Here is a 16,269-nt window from a genome sequence, read left to right as displayed (position 1 = left end):
TTCTGGCTCACAGCGCCTGCAGGGCTCCCTGCCGGCTCCTCCCGGCTCCTCCCGGCTCCTCCCGGCTCCCAGCAGCAGGTCGGCCGGGATCGCCCTCGCCGCCCCTTCCCGGGTTTCGCTGCTCGGCCATCACCCATCTGCTTCCAAAACCTGTTGGAGTGCAGCACAGCCGCGAGTCCCGCACACCGAGACACTGCCCGAGGCGCGCACTGGCACCTGGAGCTGCTCCTGCAGCCTGGGGGACCAGGGAGGGTCCCCGAGTGGACAAAGTCTATGTCGGGAGTCCCAACTCCACATCGCTGCTGCAGATTCCAGCAGCGCCCGGCGGGTGCGGGACGCCCTTGGCCCCCAGCGGCTCGGACACGGTTGTGTCCAGCCCCATCCATCACACACTCACCTGTGTGCTGAGGTGAGGGGCAGGGCAGGGCAGAGCTCCCAGTGACCAACCAGCCTGGGGGGGGGCTACAAAAGGGTGTTTTTTAGTTTGTTTGTTTTTTTTTTTTTTTTTTTTTGCCTGAGCGTGGCCATGATCACCGAGGCTGCCGGGAAGCTGTGCTGGGGCACACACTGAGCCACCTGCAAGGACCACAGAAAACAGAAAACCCAGCCTGACAGATGCCCTGTGTAAATCAGAGTCTTGGGGAACAGTTTCTAGAGAGGCACAGAGGCAGCCCCTCCCTGCCAGACCTGCCTGGATCCCTCCAGACCCACTTCAGCCAGCGGGAGCCCGTCCAGCCCCGAGGCTGGAGAGGGGCAAGTGCCAGAAGCGTGGCAGGGGGTGGTGGGGGAAAGAAAGAGACAACTCACAGAACTACTCACAGAGGCAAAATTTAATGGCAAGTCATCTTCCCTCCTTTATTACACCTTGGTTAGCCAAACAAAAAAAATCTGCAGGTAAAAAAAGTTTTAATGGTCACACAGCACTTTATACATATAAGCAACCAAGCATCCACATCTGCACGTGAACGACACACCTCTAAGCATGGCCTCAATAGTCAGGTTTGTTTTTTTATTCATTAAATACTGTACAGAATCAAGGCTACAAACTGATTTTGTAATGCTTCTTCCCCCTCCCCAGCACTTAAAACAGTTACAGGCTGCTCTCATTTGTACATCACACAGTCGTGTAGCCAGTTTTAAGGCTAACAATATGCATCATGCTTTGGCTTTTTTTGTGTGTTTTTTTTTTTTTTTTTTTAAGGTTTTAGCCTTTTAAATTTTGTTACCCTTAAATATTACATACATACACAAAAATTACATAGCTGCAGTGTGCTCACCACCAACCTCATCACCCCGGAGCTTCACATTATCAAAAGCTTTAGAAAATTTGTAAACCTCTGTGCACGCTTGGGTTTGGGACAGCTGCAGAGAGTGAGCGGTGCTGGGGGGAGCAGTGTCCCCTTCCAGAAGGCCAACATCACCTCCCCGGAGGGAGCCCAGCCTGTGCAAAAGCTCTTATGTAGGATCTGAGACTTTTTGGGCAAAGAGGAGGACGTGGTGCCTGCCCAACCTCTGCCCAGTGAGATGAGAGCTGCAGAGTAAAAGAGAGGAAAAGGGGAAACCTGCAGCTCCTCCGTCCCCAGTGGGTTTCTCCCTCCCTCTGTCCCTGCGGGTCTAGGGGCAGCCACAGCCCGGCTCTGGGGACAGAGGGTGCCAGTGTCTGCAATCAGCCTCTCTGCCTGCTCTTCCCCTGCCCTGGAGCAGGGGCCTCACCCCTTGCCCCCAGCCCCCCGAGCCTCTCTGTGCTCTGCTCAAAGAGATCCATTCTCTCCCGTGGCCATGGTTACAGCTCCCGGCACCTCCCTGCACCCCCAACAGGCATCTCTGCCCGACCTCCCATCCGCCAGGCAGGGACAGCTCCTGCAGCGGGGCTGGGGCTGCTGCACACAGGATCCACCCACGGAGCAGTGTCTGCAGAGCTCTGCAGCTCAGGTCTTCATCACAGCCAAGCCCTGCATCCTCCAGAGCACCGGGAGAAGGACGTGTCTTCCAAAATCCCAGCGCTGGATGGGGACACGAGAAGGGTTTTGTGTAGCCAGCCCCTGGCTCAGGAGCAGCACATGGGGACAGAATGAAAGCAGAGAGAGCTGGGGGGGAGGGAGGGATTTGGGCTGGTGGGTGCAGCCCTGGGTGTTCCTGGGAGCAAAAAGCAGCGTGACAAGGTGCTGGGACTCTCCTGCTGTTCTGTTTCTAACCACAGCCATACTGAGTAAGAGCAAAAGCAAAGGAGAGCTTTGGCTCCATCCTTACCTCTGGCAGAGCCATCTGCTCAGCCTGACTCCTGCCCAGGAAGCCTGGCACCACTGCCTCCCTGTGCAGCTCAGGGACTCTCCTGACAGACTGTGCTCCCTGTGGGTGCCTCTCCAACGCCTGAGCACTGGCACAGGCAGCAGGGCTGGAGTGTGACTGCCCAGCTCCAAGTGAAGGTGTGTGCAGACAGGACCAGAGGCCTCAGGAAGTGGACTTGACCAGGGGGCTCTGGCAAGTCACTGCTTCAAAGTGCTCACTGTCACCAGCTCAGGCTCTGACACACAGATGTTTCCCAGAATGTCCAGCAGCACTGAGGTTAGGATTTGGGATGAAGTGCTGTGCCTACAGTGCTGCTGGCCACAGCCAGCCCACCATGGGAAGGAGCTGAAAACAGCCCAAAACAGTGCTGCTGCAGCAGCACAAGCTGTTGGGGCCTTGCCATAACACAGCTTCCTCAGGGTGACCCTGGCTCCCAGGGCTCCTGAACACCTGTGCACAGCTGGGTGACGGAGCAGCAGCCACGCCAGGTTCATCCAGATGACAACAGGATCACTGGCTGCTGCCTGCCTGGGTGAGGCCAGGACCCAGGGTGGGTGTAGTGCTATGTGACAGCCAGGATGGCTGGGAACAAAAGACACGGATACCTAAGCAAGAAACGAGGGCAGAACCCTGAATCCCATGTATTTCTAGAATACAGGCATGCATGGTGGGGAAAGGGAAGTTTGCCTCACTCTGGAGAAAAAGAAGTGGGGATGGTTAGACTTGCCTCCAGGAGACTGAGCTGGAAGTAGCAGAACTGGGTGGAAAGTCTGCAGCACTCCCAGGGCAGCACAAGTGCCAGTGCAGAGCTCTGGCCCTGCCTACCAATCCCAACTGGAAGAACCCTGTAGCTATGGTGAACAACTAAGACTTGAGCAACTCCGTATGGTGTAGACAACTCCAATGCAAACACAATCCAATGTCTAAGTACAGATAAGCTGGGATAGACTTCACAGAACCCAAATAGAAGACTGGGAGGGCATTGCCCTTCATTCCCAGAAACTACAGCAATCCCTTCTCCTGGCTGGAACCCCACCAGAACAAACTGCTGGGTGTAGCTGGGTGGGAAGAGTCCTTGTGTGGAAAGGTGCCCCAAGATGAAAGTGCAGAGGGAACGTGGCTGCAAGACTGCTTCTGTGCAGGTCTCAAATCTTACCATTGCAGGGTCAAACTTGCAAGAAGAGCACGTACACGGGACAGGGGGAAGGAAGAGGGGTTGGGGGCAAAGAGTTATTCATGCTTAAACAACCTTTCCTCAGAGGAGCAATCAGGCCTACCACCTTCTTTGGAACAAACCAAGCTGAGGAAGAAAAGCTGGAAGGAGAAGCCAGTTGATTGGTAACAGCATTTGCCAATTTACTTTCTGCTGCTTTCCCTTCTCCCCTGCACCTGCCTGTCCCTAACCTGATGGTTTATTTGTCCTCTGTCCACTCTGGGATGTTGGCCCCTGCTAAGGCAGCCCGGTACTGCTGCAAGACACCGCGGATGCTTTTAATGAACCCCTTGGACAAAGGGAAGAGGGGAAACCCGATATCGGGGTAACCGCTCTTCTCCGGCAGGAAACTCCGGTAGCTCTTTCTCCTTTTCTTTGGTTTCACGCTGGGCTGCGAGGCAGAGTCCTGGGCAGCCTTCCCCTCGTCCGTTCGGTCTCTGGCCAGCTCCCCCCTGGCCTGGCCGGCGCTCTCCGAGTCCGAGTACTGTTGGAGCTCTGCGGGGAGCTCCGGCTCGTCCGGCTCGTCCCGCCCGTCCAGCGCCGAGTCGGACAGTTCCGCAGCCGGGCCCTGCTCCGAGCCGCTCTCGCCCGGCGCCGCCGCCTCCCCGGGGCTCTCGGCCGGCGGCGCGGCCGCGTCCGCCCCGTTGGCCTGTTGGTGGCTGCGCTCCACCAGCTCGTTGGTCTCCAGCCAGGCCTCGATGCGGGACACCAGGCGCCAGCCGTGGCAGCGGAAGTGCTCGCGGATCTCGTGCTCGAACACCTCCACGGGCCGGCGCAGCAGCTGCATCATGGACTGCACCACGCGGATCAGCGTCATCTCGTTGTAGCAGCGGCTGTTCTCGTAGCCCTCCTGCAGCCCCCGGTCGCTGTCGAAGCCTGCCTCGTTGTAGTAGGGCTCGTTCACCAGGATCAGACCTGCCGGAGAGCGGGACAGCCGGGGTTAGGGCAGGAGCAGCAGCCACCCCCATCCCTGCCAGGCACTCCTGCCGAGGGCCAAGCACAGGCTGAAGCCCCAGAACCCGCAGGATGCAAAGGACTGCTGTTACTCTGCAGGGAGTGGCACCCAGTTCCCTTGGCTGGCAAGAACAGCCCTCTGCCAGCACAATGCAGAGGGCACACAATAGCAAATGAGGTGAAAAGGGCAGGAAGGGAGAGGTTTCACAGCTCCTTTCACTTCCCTCCTGCAAAAAACCCCACAGACACAACAAAAGCTTTTATTTTCCTCCTTCTCTTAACCAGAACAAAGGCCAGGCTGCAGCAACAGGCTTTGAGCTGGCTAAGTTCTGCTCTATCCAGCAGAGTCCCATCAGACAGTGCAGTTCTGAGACACAGAAGACTGTGACAAGTCACCTTTACCAAGATTTCTCCTGCTTTCTTCTGGTCTAATGAAATTACGGGGATGTAGCAACAGCACCAGCACTGCCAGCCTGCTGGCAGCCTGCCAGAAGTTGCATTAGAGCTGGGGAGATCATGAGTCTCTCAAAACCCAGGCAGCAGGAGAGGAGATTTTCCCCTAACACCAAGTTGCTCCAGTAAAACATTTAGTGTTTCATTTTCTAAATTTGGATCCTTGGCTTTGGAAACAAGGGAAGGCTTTTATTGTGGTGTCCTTCCCCCACAGGAGAATACAGGTGGACTGGGGGAGTTCAGAGGAGCAGGAGTTGCCTCCAGTCAGCAGGAACTCTTGCCCTGTGTCAAAGGTTTCTCATCACATGCCTGAGCTCCCAGCATACTGTCCATGAGGAAGTTATGTGATTTAGTCTGTCTGCTCCCAAACTGGATGGGGCAGAGCAAAGCCCCATGGCAGGAAGCCCTGGGGCTCGTCTAGGCACACCCCTGATTATTCTCTGCTTTGGTAGGAGCATAAACACCAGCATCATGTGCAAAACATCCCCATGTAGGATGGGCAGGTGACTCAGTGGGGATAAAAAAAAGTCCTGCAAACCAGGCCCAGTTTAGCAACTTCAACTAACTTTGGTAACAGGCTGAGGACACGGTGGTTCACCTCTGTCAGCTCAGAGAAACAAGCAGACAACTCTGTGCTTGGCTGCTGCAGTGAGAAGAAGGGAAAGCATTGTGTCAGAGCCCTGGGATGCAGCCAGAACTCTGGCCATGAGAAAAGCTGGCACCTGCTTCCACTAAAGCAGAAGATAAGGACATTGCTTTGTCCAGCAAGGTGAGAGCAAAAGGCAGCACTAACCCAAATGGGATGGCAGATCCCAATTGTGTACTCCCACAAGCCAACAACCCTTTGTGCCTCAGCCTTTTCCTGCCCCACAGGCTTGGCAGGAGCATTTACCTTGGATGGAGATGAGTACTTGAAGGAGACTGGATTTACTGGTCCACCTTTCTGTCCCCTGAAATGCACACATAAATATGTTAAAGGGCTGAAGCACCACCAGTTTGCTCTGTGACTATTGTCAGATGAAGCAGGCCCCAGTTGCTCTGCATTCCTGTTGCTGACATCCTGTGGCTCACAGCAGGAGCAAGGAACTGACTCCACAAGCACGTGATGTGCTGGTGTCCCATCTCAACAAGACATCTCCGTTATTTTTTTACCAGCACCACACCCCCTCAGGCCAGTTCTGTCAGGAACTGTGTAACCTTACACACCAGCCATCACTTCAGCCCCTCCCCAGCTGCCCTGTCCTGCTCAAAATGCATTTCCCTGTCTCTGCTTATTCCAAGTCTCCAGCTGGACTTTGCACCATGGTACATGATTTGTGCACAGTGTGGAAAACAGAGGCCTAAACCATGGGCACACCCCACACTGGTGTTGGCATCTCTGCTATGGCTGGTCTGACCACAGATTTCTCACTGAGGAGAGACAGTTGAGCCAAATACAGACCCACAAAAAGCCAAACTACACCAATTATCTACTCCAGACACCTAAACCAGAGCCCAAAGCCGAAGCCACCCAGGTCTGGCAGGAAGTGACTTGTTCCAAAAGCAGCCCAGCACACCCTCTGCTCCCCAGGGACAGTGGATATGGCATTACCTTGCCTATCCAGGTGCCCAGGAGGCTGACACAGACTTTGCCATTGTCGTACAGGTTGGGGTTCAGCCTTCCACTGCACTGGGAGAGGTAGCGGAAGAGAGGCGGGACCGCGGGGTAGATGTTGGGGAGCTGGATGTCGAAGAGGAAGAGGCCATCTTCATAGGGTGTGCGTGTGGGCCCTTTGATAAGTGCTGAGAACAGATCCTGTGGGAGAGGCACCAGGTCAGGCACTGCCAAACACCCTCTCACCCTGGCACAGCTGTATTTACACAGAGGGAGAGTGGGGATGTGATTGACTCAGCCTTCTCAAACAACACATCTCAGGGCACCTTCCCCCACCAGAAGTTGCACCCTGAGAGCAAAGTGAACTTTTGCATCTGAAACAGGGCTTTGAGGAGAGCAAACCCCCCCAAATTTACTCCCTGCTAACACAGCCCCATGCTGGCTGCCTGCCTGTCTTCCCACTCAGCACCCAGAACAGGCTTCCCTGCAATCAGCAGCTCCTTTTTCGCCACCCTGACTCAGGGAATGCAAAAGCAGCCATTTTGGGTAATTACAGCCCTGTTTCACATGCTGCACACATTCCTGCAGCTCTAATGCAAAGGATTAGGGCTAAGCAGGGAACTCTAGAGACAGGGATCTGGATGGTGAGCCCAGCACCAGCACAGAGGCATGTGAGAGCAGGCACTTGCCATTCGATCCTCGAAGGTTTTCACCATGATGCCATCAGGCAGGGAGGTGGCCAGCAGAGCCATCTCCTTCCGCACGGTGCTGAAGAACTTCTTGGCTTCTGGGGGCTGGAACTCCATTTTCTTGAAGGCATGGGAATCTGTGGGACAAGGAAGACAGCAGAATTACAGCCTGCCTTTGGGAACTGCCACAAGCTCCTCATGAAGGCAAATCTACCCATGTGTAATATGCATCATGGGGAAGAGAGGAGTTAACTTGCTTTGGTGCTGAGCCAGGAGGCAGGAGAGATTATTTCCCACGCAGCACAGCAACCACAACTTGCATCTCCTGTTTCACTGTCCCACACAACACTGTCCCCTGTGGCCCAGCCAGGAGCCTTGTCCCACAGCTGGGACAATCCCACAGAGCAATGGCCCTTTCTATGCCAAACTTAAGCACAGCTCCCCACTTGCTGCCCACACCTGCAGCTTCCCTACAGTTTGGTCACCTTTCTCTCCCATGTCTGGCTCAGGAGCACCTTGGGCTTCACTGTCACCAATGCTCCACACAGCCAGATGCTCTTTTTTATTTCTGGCCAGTGAATAAGGACACTCACTCACCAAGGACACCCAGCACAAGAACATCAACTGTTTTCACTCTGCTCTGCTTCTCAACCAATTCAGCCCAGAAAAAAAAGCCTGAACAAACCCTGCAACTTGCAAGAAAATGTCTGCAGTGGAAAGCAACTGATGTATACAGCCCTTCAATGTTAGTCACCACCCTGGGAAAGAAAGAAGCATGCTTCTGAGGCTTGGGAAGGTGCAAGAGTGCTGAGAGATGCTATCTAAAAGCTATGCTTAGGTCCCAGAACATACTGTGCTACAGAAGTTGGCTTAATTTCTCCTTTCCAGTTAATGGGCTATGAAAAGGGCTAAGAAGAAGAGAGGATACAGAATCCAAAAGGTTGGAGGCAAAGGTTTTGGGTAAAGAAACACTGCAGGACAGCAGTGAAGGACTGAGCATCCCACACTCACCTGGAGCATACTCCAACACAGAGAACACTTCTCCCTTAGCACTGGTGAAGGTGACTCCAGGCTTCCCTCCACTCTGCTGGCAGAGCACTGGTGTCTCACTGGGCCACTCTGACCTCACTGGTGTCTGTGCCTCTGCTTTTTCTTCCTTCTTCTCTGTCTCTACCATGGCCTCCATCTTTTCCTCCTCAGCAATAGCCACATTATCCAAGGTCTTCTTTAGATTTTCCTGCAGTTTTTTAATATCGTCCAAGAACTTCTTCTCCCGAGTGGGTTTTTCCAGTTCCACAGTTGGGGAGGTGGGAGAGCCAGTCAGCAGCTGCTCCACAGTCATATTTTTCAGGCTTTCCAAGATCTTGATGGCCTCCTTTAGCTCCCTGAAGCTCTTTGGGGCTCCATCCTTGCCAGCTTTCTCTGTAGCAAGATCTGCAACTGCCATAGCCACAGCTCCCTGCACTTGTTCTTCTACTTTTTTCACCTCCTCTGCTGCTGGTTCCTCAGGCTCAAAGTCCTCAATTTTTGGGTGGTCATCTTCCATGAGGCCATTATCTGTCTCCCAGCTGTCACTTTCATCCTCCCACTCTGAGGATGCCCCGCTGGTGCTGCCGTCAACAGAATCATAGTCTGACTCCTCAATTTCTGATTCAATATTGTACAAGTGCTAAAGGAGAGCAGAGTTACATGAGATTTAGGCTGAAGCAAAGTTTCAGTTGTTTTTAAAAGCAAGTAATGAAAAAGGAGCTTCCATTTGGAATTGTTTGAGCTGTTTAAACCCATTCCACCTGTACTGGGGCACAGAATATGAAACCACACAGCCCCATCCTCCACTTTTCCAACTATGGTATTGGGGGGTAAAACTAGGGCAAGTTCTGGATGGGCTGCAGTCCTCCCAGTGTCTGGGACCCAACCCTGGAGAGCAGGCAGGTGCCTCACAGCTACCTGGATGCCCCAGGGTTTCAGAACACAGAGCTCAGAAGGTGTTTGGTATCATGTGAGGAGTTGGTATTTCTGGTCCTGATTCTGCACCAGCAACTGTGTTGGCACAGAGCCCTGGTTTGGCTGCCTCCCCACTCTGTCCTTCCAGAGACAATGCTGGAACCAGGAACACATCCCATAGCAGCTCTCCTCTCCTGTGGCACACAATACTTGCCAACAGAGCCTTGCTAGGCTGCTTTAGCTGTTGTATGTGCTACTGCTTAAAATTCAGCTAGGACAATAGAGCCTCACCCAAGTTGCTGAATAAGCTCTTACATAAAATGCTCTCTTCCCTCTCACTACTGGAAGCTGAACACATCCCCACTCCATCCAGCCTCACCTCCTACACCTTGCTTTTGCACATGCTACATCTCAAGAGTTCTCTCTGCAGAGGTTTAGAGACCTCCTCTGGCTTTAAGCACCAACACTGGGGAGCAAGAGCACCTTTACAGGGCTGTGTTTGCATTTACAGGAGAGAGGCATTTTATCCACATGCTTCTGACAGCTGAGTGACAGCTCAAGAATCCTCTTTATCTTGTAAGATATGACCCCAGAGGCTAAAGCACAGGGACCCTCAGTCATCTTGTCAAAGCCTTGAACAGAACCAGCCCTGTTGAGCCAGTCCTATGCCACCCCGAGACAGGCAGCCAGCAGAGGTTAGCTGGGTTCAACACAAGTGACTGCAGGCAGGAAAAGTCATCAAAACTCACTGCCCTTAAAGCTAATCCAAATCTGAGTTGGAAAGTTAATTAGCCTGTTATGCCATCTTTATTTTTAGAGCTGTGAAAAAGCACCCAGACAGCTTGTCTCTGGGCACACAGTCAGGCATTGATAAATCATGGTTTTACCAACTGATAATTCATGCTCCTGACATTTCCCTAACTCCCCTAATTACGCAGAGGAGCAGAATCGAAGGGACTGGCGTGACACAGCAGGAGCTGCTGCAGAGCCCCAGCACTGCAGTGTGACAACAGCCCTTTGTGGGGACACATCAGACCTCTGATTGTGCCTGTGATCCAAGCACATGTGACAACAGGGGGAAGGGAGACAGCAGCCTGCTTTGTACGCCCCAGTCCACTGCCATAGTGCAGGCATTGACTATTCTACTGTAATTAATGCAGAGCTGCTTGGTTTAAAAAGGAATCTTACTCAAGTACTTTGCACATGCTAAGGCATCTCTGCAGTGGAGGCAGTGGCTGTTCTGCCAGTGACAGAATGGGACTCTACAGATGTAGGTTGTCTTGTATCTTTAGCTGTCTGCCTTCATTCCAGGCAACAAGGAGAGAAGCCATGGGATGAAACTGTATGGGGAGTAGCAAGTATGAGTACAAGACAGTATAAGAAAAGCCTTCAAAGAGCCCCAGGCAAACCAGTACAGCTGTATCTGTATTTTTCAGCTTGCACTCAGCCCTTTCCCTCCCTGCCCTGGGATAAGATTTGAGTCTGATTCCTAGGTTAGCTAAGGTGAAAATTTGTGGCTCTGGCCCAGCTTCTGGAGGAGTTTCTTTAGCCAAAAACCCCACTATGGTGGCATTTCACAAGAGAGACAGAACATGCAATCGTCTTGTGGCAGTACCCTGGTTGGGCAATGCCCTAACCCAGGTTCCAGTGAGAACCAATGATCCCTGAGTTCTGCAAAGCACCACATGCTGGAGGCCAGGAGCAGGGCTGTGGGCAGAGCTGGGAGCATGCAGTGCACTTGTGAAGGCAAAAAGCCTGTCCAGGCTTTCCTACTCACTAGATTAGAGGGCAGTTACAACCAACCAGTTGCCTGGTTTCACATAACAAACCTCCTGACAAAAAGGTTTTCCTGTGCTAACAGAATTAGGAAGCCACCTTATCATAAAGGACTGCACCAATCAACAAAGAAGAGTCCCTTACCCAGTGAATCTCTCTACACACAGGATTTAAATCTATGTCTTGTCACAAAGAATTACAGTGATACTAGGAGCTGGAACAGGACCTCACCTGAGGCAGAATAATAGTCTTGGAATTGTCAGCCCACACCACTTCCACCTTACTGCTGACATCCACACGAGCCACCTGTCCAACTGAAGGCTGTGGAGACAAGAGTGGTTTGTCAGTCCCTTTTCTTCCCCAGGCACTTCAGTGCAGAGCACAAAGGATTTCAGAAACACATTCCCCAGTTGGAGAACCACCTAGAGCAACAGCTGCATCCTACGTACTGAAACCACACAACTCTGCCATGGAGGTGGGGACAACTCCTCTCCCCAAGGAACAGGAGGGCTGGTCTAGCCTTGATCTTTGGCCCTGAGATCCTGATCTTTGACAGGACCAGTGGCTGCTCAGTGCCAGCAAGGGACAGGTCCTTCATGGAATGGGGGTGCCCTCTAGTGGGGTGCCCTCAGACCCCCCCAACAGCCAGCACCAGGGGCTCCCCAGAGAGCACAGGCAAGAACAAACAAGCCACAGTTGTGCAGGGTGTGCAGGCAAGGAGCACCTTGCCCTGCAGCAGGTTATTTAGGTCAGCTGAGCAGGCTGGAATGTGTTTTGTGCTGTAAGAGCCACACTACACCTTTTAACACTTTTTTAGGGCAGCAGGCTGAAAAGCTGGAGGTCTCTCCAGGGGTGTTTCTGCTACAATAGAAATTGTTTCTTCTTCCCCCAATAAGATCAATCAGCTCAACAAAATTAACATGAACATAGCTCAGTCACCACAGCTGAACCTCAGTCTTGTGTTGCCACGTGAAACCGGTTTCATGACAAATCTACCTTTGTGGTTGCTCAGGAGCTCACAGAATATCCTTTTATTACACGTTACTCTGAAATCCTAAGCAAGAGTCTTATGAAAAGCCCTCAGGCATATGTTCAGCTCTTGTCTCAGCTTCACTCTTGCCCTGCTGCAGGCTGTCATCAAGGTCAAAGGACTTCAAGGTTACATCTCCACCAGGCAGAGATCTGATGTGTTACTCATGACAGCAGGGGACACCGATACAAAATCATTTGGAAACTAGGGAGTTTAGGATGCCCATGTGGGGCCTAAAGCCTTCCTATCAACTTTTCCAAGTGTCTCCAGCACCAGCTGACAATGTGGTCAGAGGTGCCGGGACCCACCTCGTCCTCCTTGGCGGCGCCGTCCGAGTTGCCGATGCGGATGACGATGTCGGTGGTGCGGAAGCGAAAGTCGGGGTGATCGGCGATGTCGTACACGCTCACATCCTCCTCCTCCCCGATCAGCTGCACCAACACAGTGCAACACATCAGCCCAGAGCTGCACTGACCCCCAGAACACACCTTCAGCACTCCAAAGCACTTTGTGTTCTATTTTGTCCCTATTTAGCTGCTCCAACAGCCTGCAAGGGGCTGCTGCTGTTCCTCTTTGCCACCTCATCCAGCAGCACGTGGATCAAGGCACAACAATGAAAGGAAGCAGATATTCTGTCTCATCTGCTCACCTTCACCTTTACTTCAGGATTCATGTCAGCATGACAAGGAGATGTGCAACCAGTATTTTATTCCCTTCTGAACACCCAGATTTCTCAAAGCAGTTCACTGGGGCCCAAAGGCTGATAGTTTACTTTTGAAATCATCCAAGGCAACAGGAAGTATACAAAAAAAACCCTTGTCATTTAATGGGAAACATCTTTCCTTTAATTTCTCCTGGAGAAAGAGAGCTAGGAACTCAAATTATGAGAAATGAGTGGAGCACAACCCCAGGCCAGACTCATGTTCTGCTTCTGCATGTGAAGGATCCTGTTGAGTTATGACAAAGTGGTCTGGCAGGCTAAAACAAAGCAGTGTCAAGGACCCCTCTCATCTCCAACTGGGCTGCAGTCTATCAAGACTGGAAAACACAACATTCCTACAAATCCCAAGAAAAAGGCATTAGGGTAACTATGGGCAATAGTACCTGGCAGAGGCAAGCACAACAATGTGCAATAGATTGATTCTCTTTCTATGAACCATGCAAAGAAACGGGGAGGAAAAATTCTTAGAATGAACTCAAGAAATCAATTGTCTGTGACAACCTTAGCAAAAATTTTCATCCATACCATCATCCAGCCTGATGATACCATGGTATGTAAATTATCTGTCTGGTCTTTGCTACAGGCATCTACAAATATGAAGTGACATCACCTCTAGCTAAGTCTCCCAGGCCCATAAGAACTGTTCCCTTCCTCAAGGACACACAATCAATACAGAGCTGATTTCCAGGCTTATCTATGTTTATCTGTGAGGCTTGTGTGATTTTGTGGCTGCTTTCTTTCAGCTGGTTGCAGTAGGCACTGCCTCCTGCACTTACCTCCACATCATCTCCACTGGGTTTCAGCTTGAACCACTTCACCACACAGGTACGGCCGATGTGGTCCCCAGACTGCACCACTCCATACAACCCAGGATCCTGGGAGCTCTGAGCTTTTGGTCACAAGGGCAGGGAACAAAACACACAAATCAGACAAAGGAGCACAGACTTTGTCAGTGACTGAGAGTGTCAGCTCTTGGGCTCTCATGGCTGAAGCCTTCCACTTGTGAATGGCATGAGGAAAAACACTTCTTCCTACACAGTGAGAATTGTTGCCAAACTAGAATGGTAGAGCTGGAGCTGAAGGGTAACTTTAGTTTCCACAGCCTACATGTAACCCAGAAGACCAATCAGACTATTACTCATCAGAAATGGCTACATAAAACAGCCTCTTATTTATGCATATTTCCTGCTTCCCAATCTGGGTGTCTTCTGGTCCCCACTGCTGAGGGTCTACCCTTGCTAGAAAAGGAGCTGAGAGCCAGATGGTGTCATCAATATTTCATACCCAAAAGCTGTAAGTGTCCTTGAACTTGTCCTGTGGCCCTCACTAGCATCACCAATTGGTTTGGTGAAGAAAAGGGATTCAAGATGCCTCTGGATACCAAAACTCTCCATGAAAAAACGTGAGGGTCACAACAGAACAGCTATACAGAGAAAACAGCCTGAGGTAAGCTGTTTGTTTCTCCTGTCACTCAGGGACAGAGCTAAGAGCTGCTGGCCCTTTCAAGGTGGGCAACCCCTGCTATGCAGAAATACTGAAAATTCTAGTTTGGCTCCTTGGTATTTATTCTTTCCACATCCTTTCTGTTGTCATAGTTCAACTTTGGTATGTAAATAATAGTTCTCTATTGCCATTCCCCCCAAGTTAGCTGAATCACTGCTATTCCTGTCAGGTGCCCACCTCAAGTGAGCACTAACAGCTACAGAGCAAATTAGGGGATCCAAACTGAACAATACTTAGCAATTAAGAGCATTGTTCTGACACCCAATACCTCTTTTGTCCACCACAAAATCGCCGGGGCAGAACTCATTGTTGTCCAGGTGATGGACAGGGATCAGCTCGTTGGAGCGGATGTTGGTCTCCACTGTGCCATCCTGCCACATCACATCAGCTGAAGTCATCGTGGTCACCACTTCCACAGCAACCCTGCAGGCACAGAAAGGCAATGAGCTACTTAAAGGGAACAGCAGGGATCAAGATGGACCTCAGCAACACAAAGGTGCATGGATCAGCAGGCTGGGAAGCACATCAGGAAACCCCATGTAGAGCCCACAGACACAGCTACACAGGAGGCTTTGTTGTGATGTAACCCCTGCAGGTGTTACATTGCTCAAGGAGGACTGACTTGTCCCTGACTTTTCAGTTCATTTTAATTCCTATGGAGGCAAATTAACATCTACCAGCACCCATTTTCTGCCCCTGACAGAAGCATGACAGGAGCTTCAAATAGTTTGAAACTTGAGATCTTCTCCACTGGAGCACCTTCCAGCCTGACAGCTTTGAGGAGTCTTTGAAACTAGAAGAACACATGAGTGGAAAGATAAATCACCACAACCCTTCCAGAGAGAAAAAAAAAGCAGAACAAAAAGAAAAGAGGCAACACATTGAATGTGGGTAAAGCAAAAGGACTTTGTTTAAAAGAAAAAAATGTCTTTCCCAGCTGTTCAAACACATGTGTGTCTCTGCAGCTCAGAAATTAAATCCAAACATGCCACAATGGACCACATGCTGGTCCTCTCCTGTGAGGCTTGACAGGGATGCTTGAAGAGGCAAAGTCCTTGGGACAGGAGGGACAGCCTAGCTGGACACTTTTCTAATGAGCCCTGCACTAATTTCATCTCTCCTATGGCACAGAACAATCCAAATCCCACACTGGCTTTAAATCTTCCCTTTACTTTGCTGGCCAGGCCTTCCAGAATAACACAAGTGCTGGATTTATGTTGGTTTCAGAACTAAATCAGAAAGAAGATACAATAGGCAAATACAGCTGTTTGCCACCAGCCCTGTTTTTACAAATGTCAAAGAAATATTTTTAAGTGGAAACAAGATGAAGTTTTTAGTAGGGCCAGCATTCAACAGCAGAAATTATCAGAGGAGGGTCTCTAACAAGCCAAGTGTGTGTGTGACATGCAAAAAGATGATTTCTGGGGGACATAGGACATGTACAGCTGAGGATGGGAGTGGAAAGACTGTGCAAGGAAATGAAGCACTTGTCTGCAGAAGTGGCTTCAAATAAAAATCAAGACTTGATGTTAATAAAAACCCCTGTATACCCTCACTAAAAGATATCCAGAGGTCTGTGTGCTGCACAGAGCTGCAGCAGGTCACTCACTGATGGCAAAGCCACATGCTGAGCTGGCCCCTGCAGCCAAACTGCCCAGGAGCTGACACATCACATGTGGTGGTGACTAAGTGCAGGCAGCCCAAGCACTCTGCATTTCTCAGCAGTGCCTGGCAGAACATCTCTGATGGCCTCAACCCCCCAGAGGAATATTCAACAGCACTGGCCCCTCACCCTGAGCTGTGCCCAGCTGCCACATGTACCCTTCACAGCATCAGCTAAAAGCCTCTATCTCCTACTCTCTGTGTCATGGTTGTCTCTGCATCTCCTTGCATGCCCTGATCCAGCACTGGAATTTCTTGGGGCTGCCACAGGGATTTCTCCCCACTGCTATATGGTGCAGGGAGCCACCAGGTGCCCTAGCTAAGCTCTCCTTAGCAAAACCTTCAGTGAAACAGAGACACTCAGCAGGGGAGTTAGACATGAAAAGTGAACTGAGAATCTGTTCCCAGGAACTCTATCACACACTCCCATATTTTCTCACA

The 16,269-nt window shown here is 51.3% G+C and overlaps 1 protein-coding gene across 1 annotated transcript in view; it reads right to left on the bottom strand.

Moving 5' to 3' along the window:
• Nucleotides 1–812: 812 nt before the first annotated feature.
• Nucleotides 813–16,269, bottom strand: part of UBE2O (ubiquitin conjugating enzyme E2 O) — a 61,583-nt gene continuing 46,126 nt past the window's right edge. The window contains exons 10-18 of the mRNA XM_079323394.1: nucleotides 14,435–14,589; nucleotides 13,440–13,552; nucleotides 12,251–12,373; nucleotides 11,144–11,233; nucleotides 8,204–8,861; nucleotides 7,193–7,329; nucleotides 6,501–6,704; nucleotides 5,802–5,859; nucleotides 813–4,417 (exon numbers count right to left, since the gene is read on the bottom strand). Coding sequence (XP_079179520.1) covers nucleotides 3,702–4,417; nucleotides 5,802–5,859; nucleotides 6,501–6,704; nucleotides 7,193–7,329; nucleotides 8,204–8,861; nucleotides 11,144–11,233; nucleotides 12,251–12,373; nucleotides 13,440–13,552; nucleotides 14,435–14,589 — 2,254 coding nt within the window. The 3' untranslated portion in view covers nucleotides 813–3,701. The remainder of the gene's footprint in view (nucleotides 4,418–5,801; nucleotides 5,860–6,500; nucleotides 6,705–7,192; nucleotides 7,330–8,203; nucleotides 8,862–11,143; nucleotides 11,234–12,250; nucleotides 12,374–13,439; nucleotides 13,553–14,434; nucleotides 14,590–16,269) is intronic.

This window comes from Erithacus rubecula (assembly GCF_903797595.1).
Source record: "Erithacus rubecula genome assembly, chromosome: 20".
Lineage (NCBI taxonomy): Eukaryota > Metazoa > Chordata > Aves > Passeriformes > Muscicapidae > Erithacus > Erithacus rubecula.
This window is presented reverse-complemented; position numbering and strand designations above follow the sequence as displayed.